The 7,288-nt window shown below is 41.5% G+C and overlaps 1 protein-coding gene across 1 annotated transcript; it reads right to left on the reverse strand.

The window, feature by feature from the left end:
* Positions 1–2,930: 2,930 nt before the first annotated feature.
* Positions 2,931–7,060, reverse strand: LOC104548055 (pantetheinase-like; the record flags this gene model as incomplete). The annotated part of the gene is made up of 5 exons (XM_010193965.1): positions 2,931–3,050; positions 4,294–4,464; positions 4,632–5,005; positions 5,979–6,270; positions 6,868–7,060. Coding segments are annotated over 5 exons (1,150 nt in total), but the record flags the coding sequence as incomplete, so codon positions are not given.
* Between the last annotated feature and the right edge of the window lie 228 nt (positions 7,061–7,288).

The following is a 7,288-nucleotide window of genomic DNA, read 5'->3' on the forward strand; positions in this document are numbered from 1 at the left end:
TCCTGAAATTCTGCATCCTCAATGGAGGAGGTTTGAGAGTCTTTTCCTGATATCCTATAAGCTACATAACTAGCAATATCAGCTGTATGCAACTCGTTTCTAGCTCTGACAATCTAAGACAGTCAGCTCTGCATCTATCTGGGAAGTACTCCATACTTCAGAAATGTCAGCAAGAAATATGTGGGAGATTTTCATGTTCAATTATCACAGCCTGTATAGTGACAAGGGAGCTGAAAGTGGCATAAACTTTACCCTTGAATAAAGAGAAAATACTTATTTTAAAATCTAGTTATCTCCCCATAAGTCCTATCTCCTTAACCGTAACTGAGGAGCTTGAATAAACTCTCGCTGACTCTTTTGATACAGATAGTTTAGGAAAGTTTAAGCTAATATATAAAGGTAAACCTAGTAATAATATACTGAATGTCTACAATTCTGTTCAATCGAGGTCCCCTGACTGTATTCCTCTTCAGCTTCAGAAAGATTTTTATAAATTCCTCATCCATTTGGAGTGCATGAAATACTCAGGATTTAGAGTACCAGCACCCTGTAAAGTACTGTGTCTGTGAGGCATTTCTCTCTCAAATGTCCCCAGATTCTTCATTTCTGTGGATTAGTGTGTAAAGCTATTGATGCAACCCAGTGAAAAAATAGTTTATTCAAATTATTTGACTGCAACAACAAAAAACAGAAGTCAAATTGCATTTGCATGCCACTCCAGTAGTGGTTTCTTTCATCTTTTTCTTTTCCACATAAGCAATTCCAGGCCAGGAAATAAAAGCATATTTCGCCTGAAGGGCAGCTACGGGGGAGATGGAGGTGAGTGGCAGCGTGTGCAAGGAGATGCAGCGCTGACTTCACACCCAGGTTTGCAGCTCTTGCAGCACCTGTGTGGTCAGAGGGCTGCAGGAGACAGCAGCCATCCCCCCTCATCCAGGCATCCTCTTTCTTCCAGCCCTACACTGCTGGAACCATGGCCTGAGCTATCTCAAGGAGCGACCATCACTGGAGCAGAAAGGTATCAGAGGTACCTCCTCTAGTGCAGAGAGGGAAAAAGCAGGATTCAGGGGCAGCAGGGAGAATTATGATTTCAAGTTAAAAAACATTTTAGGATCTTTTTCACTACTGGAGTTTACATGTCAGGGTAGCTTTTGCCTTTCTTGGAGCATTTCCTTGACATCTCCCACGGCAGACAGCTGAGTGAGCAGCACTGAGAATGGATAGAGAAGCACCACCATAGGGATCACCCCAAGGCAAAGCTCCTGGCTGCTCTGCTGCAGAGACACTTTCCATCATATGTGCCTGACTGTGCTGACCCCAGTGGAAACCGACCTGCCTGGTCAACAGGATGACACTGCAGACCATAACCAGCACAGTGTTGTTGGCCCTTCTCAAATTCTCGCTCCTCACATGCAAGACAAGGGGCTTCCGGAGTGTACCAGAGTGGCTTGGGGAACAGGGATCAGCTCTGCATCTTGAAATCTTGGACTCCATACCCATTACGCACCCTACAATCACAGGGGATTACTGCTGCTGTGGGTTGGTCATCATCTCTCTTGACCAAAACCTCCTCTGTTTGATGAAAGACTGGTCTGGGTTACAAATACATGTCAGATGAGAAAAGGGTGAGGTGCTGGACAAGCCACCAGCAAGAATGACCTTGGGACCTTGTCTGTCTTGAATAACTGCTCCCAAATGGTGCAGTCCCTCCTCTGAGTACAAGCTCAGCTGTTTTATTTCCAGGATGAAGAAGCCTCCAAAGTTGCACGCTGAGAAGCAGCAGAACATGGGAAAACAGAAGTCATATGATTTCAACAACTTCTAGGTAACATACGCTGGTGTGCATGGGATGGGAAGCCACAGAGTGTTTCTTATGTGCCATATTTAGGGCACCTCAGAGCTAAGTATGGAGCAGGCTGTAAGGCTGTGATGTGAAGGGCAGTAGATGCAAAAGACTATGGGATAAGTATGGAGGCAGGGACCACTCCAAGCTGTATGTGGTACAAAAGAGACTTGTTTGGTGCAGAACATGATAGACAGAAGTCAGATCCAGGGCTACCAAGTTTTACTTATCATTGTGAGAATCACAGAAGTCTCAAATAATGCGCATTTTTCGCATTACATGGTAAAATGTGTTTCAGGTACTGAAATATTGCCTATTTCCTATGTTTTCACAGTTTTGAAGAAATTTTCCAAATACCTAGGAGAAGGTGTGGGCATACTATGTTTATATGATAAGTCTGAACTGAAATGCATTGGACCCAGTACGTGTCTGCCATGCACAGAGTTGTACAAGCTAGGAGGGACTGTAGAACTTAAGATGCTTTATGGACCTCAGCCAAACTCAGCACCTGCATGGGTTGTGGAGGTCTACTTTCTAAGGCACCTAAAACCATCTTTTCTCTTCATTGTACAATCCCTTGGTCAAAATGGGGCTAAGGCTCATATTGAACATTAGGGAGCCCCTACTGATTGGCGTGCACAGCTGAGAAACACAGACACTTAGTGCTTATACAGTCTAAAAAATGAGAAGAGGCAAAAAGGACAAGAAGGCTTCCCTGGCAAAGATTTTTTTCTGGGGCAAATTGGCAAACTTCACATGTCACGCATTCCAGTATTAGCCTTTTTTGTGATGTTATCCAGGCAATCTACATGATATCTTTAGAAAAACAATAATTTGCAATCAAGGATTTCACATGACAGAGCATTCATGCTAAAAATTAATTGTAGTGCTTAAGCACTTAAAACAAAATATACCGCTGATATAGGTACACAACAGAGTGATCACATTGCTTGCTTGCTTCTAAATAAACAACTGCTGCAGCTGCTAAGCAAGACTGCAGAACAGGAATGAATCCAGGATTACTGCTGGGGCTCAGGAGGAGATGGATCACCATCTATGGTGACTGCGTAACAGCTAAGGAGTTATGTTACAGGGACAGTTGCAGAGGACGTGGCAGGTCCTTTTCATAAAGCCTTCCAAAAAGCGTCACTGTTAAGAGTGGTTTCGATGTGACATGCTTACTTTTCAAACGTCCATCACGTAGCACCTATTTGAAAGATAAAGAATGATACTAATAGTCCACAGAGTAGTGATATTGCATGGTACAGAAAGAGTAGGCCTTAGATGTTGAATATCTTGTTGCAGCACTTTTTAAAGTCAATCATGAGAATGAAAGAAAACAAAGTCTTTAAAACTTCCTCCAGCTTCATCTTTGGAAAAAAGAAGTTAGTCTTCTCTGCTTCATAAGAAGGCAACAGTGAGAATAACTGATTTGTTAGGTTCTCATTAGTTATTCATACATGGCAGTGTATATGTATTATATACATATCTAGGACAGTAATTTGAAATCTTTTTTGATTTGTAGACCTCAAAAAAATTTCCAGGTAGAAGTAGAGAATTTCAAGCTACTGGCTATATTTTTCTTTTCTTAGTTACTTTTTACAAATAAATTTAAAATTAGTGTTGTTCATAGACTGTGAACACCTGCAAGAATTTAAGAGCCTTTGTGACAAACAATGATGTATTTCTTAAATAAAAAGTAAATATTTTAACATTAGATCATGATCATATTTTAGCATACCAATAAATCCTTTGAAGTGTATGTTCTTACAGAAGTTAAATTCAAAACAAATATGTGGGATTAGCAATGCTTTTCCATTCTCTACCTTGTAAAAAATCACCCTTATTTCCCCTAAAATTTTCAAGTCTTTTTCACTATCTTTTTTGTCTCTTGTAAGCTATCAAATACCTCTTCCAAATCAATTAAGATTTCATCTAGCCTCTTATATAAATATTATCTAAGGTGAAAGTAAGTGAAAACAGGTTTTGGCAAAAATATATTATGAAGTTTCAAATAAATAAAAAAACCTACAAAACCCTCAAAAATACCTTTTAACATTTTTAACTGCATAGGATTGTTGCTCTTATGTATGTTACTAATTAACTATTTTTTTTTCTTGGACAATTTCTCAGAGTATTTGGTTTCTTTGTCTTATAAGATGCCCTTCAGAAGAAAATAGCTCCTTGCAAGCTGTAGTTTATAGATTTGGTACCTGAAGTGAGAAGGCATAGTTGCTAAAGAAAACATTGAAAAGATTCTTAGCCTTAGCATTTATATGCTCTCATTAATAAGAATTAATTCAATCCATCCATTTAAGTGTCCTCTTGAATTACTTACTATCTGCAGAACCAAAGAAAGTGGTTCTTGGGTGAGACTTTGCTGCCATAGGGGTTTCCAGTACCACGGCCTGGAAAACCTTGCGCCAAACAGCTCCACGGTGTCCCATTACCTCAAATTCCCCGGGGGCCAGCTGCACCCCGCTGTACAAGACTTCTGGAAAGACACAGTTGGTGCCAAATGTGCCGCTGAGGGAGAACCTCTCAAACTTGGTCTGAGCTGTCTCCACTGCCTGCCCGCATGTGTTCAGGTCTGTGCTCTTGCACTTGAGCAGTGTGCATGTCTGCAGGAAGGAGGGTACAGAAAGGTAAATTACCACTAGGCTTTAAACAACAAAGAGCTGGATTTGATAGCAAGAAAAGTTATCACAATGTAGGAAGAGACAAGTGTTTTGGGATGGCTGGGATGTAGGCACATACAACACACATGAACCCCTACAAAACCATTTACCTGCCAATGGTATTTTATGGAAGAACCGTGAAGCCCATCAAATGCACCCAGGACATAAACTTCATCTTTCCTCTTGTTTGACATCTGATAGACCAAATGGCAGCAGAGGTCTCCTTGGCAAACCGTATAATTTCCAGCTTTGCTCCTGAGTTCACTGAAAGTGAATACATCCTGCCGGACAGCTCTTGAAAAAGTGTATTTTCCTCCTGGAAATTTCTCTATCCTTGTGGCGTATGAGCTCCAGTTGACAGCAGGGGGGTATGTGGGGGAAAGACGGGGGCGTGCTCTCAGCTTCGCTAGCAGGAGATGTCCCTCATCTGTCCTGCTGTCATAATGGTAGGCGGCGGGTCCCTCTGGCGTGAACAGCCCGCTACCTGTCAAGGACACCCACCAGCCCCCCGTCAGCCGGCACCCGCAAGCACAACTTGTCAGGGGGGATAGCTGCCCCCTGTGCCACACCAGCAGGCTTTTTTGGTGATGTCATTTTCAGCCAACATATTATGGAGAATTTTGGAAGAACTTCAAAGCATAGAACCACTAAAATACCCATCATAGTGTAAAACCATGACCTAAACTTCACATGTTTTGTGCTTTGCTGGATCTTGAATCTGAGCTTTAAATGGCAACTTGATACACGATCATCCCTTTTTACAAAGAACTTAGGTTATTTTAAATATAAATCAGAGCTCTAAGAGTGGCTTGTCAAAAAAGGAAACCATGGGGGTAATTATGTTTCACAGAAGGAAACCCAGGACTGTGGCCTAAACTCAGCTCAGTCTATTTAGCACAGGCAAAAATGTTCATTTGTGGCTTTCATTTCTGCTTTGGTAAAGAGTTAGAGATTCAGCTACAGCAATGGTTTCTCAGTATACAGGGAAAAAAAATGGCAGCAAATATCTATTCAGCACAACCCAAAGTATAAATTTCTCTAATTCTTTAGCAGCAACAAAAACCTGGAAATGTTTTATTCAACAGATAACAGGAATCCTCCTTTTGTTTTAGGCTTATTAAGTTCTGTTTAAAACATTTTTTTCTTCGTTTAACTTATGACAGAATTTTAAACATAAAATGAAAGGCTGAAAATCTAAGTGAAACAGTGCTATTTTTAAAGAAAATTTCACTTTTGAAATATCAAAATTTAATGTCATGCACTTTTTAATTTTAGCTGTCCCAGAACATACAATATTTCCTTGCCTGAAGCTGCTTACTATATTCGATCCAACATCAAGTGTATTTTTAGTCTGACTAAAAACTGTTTTCCAGAGACTTCACTATTTGTAAAACATATTGCCTGCTTCTGAATCCAGTACTCAGAAGACAATTTCCCTTTTCCCAAATGCAACTCACCTGTCATTGACAACACGCTGTTGTGAACGTTTGCTGAAAGCAAATTGACACCCATGCCCATAGCCCAGGCAGAATGAAACTCAATCGCAGTCAGGAATGGCAGGACGTTCATCCAAGCAGTCGGGAAGAGCACGGTGTCTACCTGCAAGTCCCTCACCAGGACCACGGCAGGGTCATGGAAAAGGATGTCGAAGCAAGTGAAAATGCCAAACTTCCCAAATGGGGTCTCAAAGGTGACAGCTTCTGGCTCTTTTGGGTAATCAAACTGAGTTTCTCCTCTAAACAGGTTGTACTGCAAGTGAAGAAAATGGCGTATTAGAAACGAAAAATAAAGCAAGATTATGAACACCTACTTTTGTGTAAGAGAAAGGCTTTAAGGCAAAGCTGGGGGTTGAGATACCTGAGCTGGCTGGCACAGTGAGTTTGCATCCATCCAGCTGACCCTCTCCCCCTGCAAAATGGGGGGGCTGCACCCCTGCTGCCACCGGGAAGCAATGCCCAGCCAGTACTAAGTGCTAAACCCTGCCAAAACATCATCTGCAAAAGTGCTATCTGGCTTGGCTAAAACTGAGCATAGGACCAGCTAACATTTACTGAGTATGGAAAACTCTGTCACTGCTTCTTTCCCATTTAGTAGGATAAACGCAGCCCTTAGGTGTTTGGTATCCAGCATGTGCCTGGCAGCTGCGGTGCTTTTGGGAATAATCCCTGATGGATCAAGGACTTGTCTGCTTTTCCTTCTGGTCATAAGATCTTTGCATCAGATCATCCTGGATTGGTTGTCGGTCTACAATTATGTAAAATCAATGTGCAAATCAGCTGAACTTGGTGCTGAAGAGGTGAAAAGTATACTGATAATCAATGACAGGATGCCACAGCGCTTCCTTACCTTGTGGTATCGAGCCACGAGTTTCCCCTCCGAGTCAAAGACAACATTAGTGTTGTACTGATAGCGACCATTGCTGGGGCAACCAGGATCACTGGAATTACACGGCTTCTTGTCCCCAGTGTTTGCAACCACATAGATGGAGTTATTCCTGGCCATGCAGCTGAGTCGTTTCTGCACTGGAGCTGGAGCAAACCTAATGCATTTTTGGTGAAAGAAAAACCCCTAAAATATTACAAGTTTAAGTTCAGATGTGGAAGAAATGCATTCAAAATTCTATTCTACTAACTGCATATCCCTGGGTGCAGAAAAAGATATAGATCAAATAATGGTTTCTGTTAATTTTCTTCTCTGTTCATAGCATAGCTTTAAATTACTGGTCTCTATTATCTTTAAAAAAGTCTTCCTATGCTCTTCTTTACTG

The sequence above is a fragment of the Mesitornis unicolor genome, unplaced genomic scaffold (assembly GCF_000695765.1).
Source record: "Mesitornis unicolor isolate BGI_N332 unplaced genomic scaffold, ASM69576v1 scaffold21961, whole genome shotgun sequence".
Lineage (NCBI taxonomy): Eukaryota > Metazoa > Chordata > Aves > Mesitornithiformes > Mesitornithidae > Mesitornis > Mesitornis unicolor.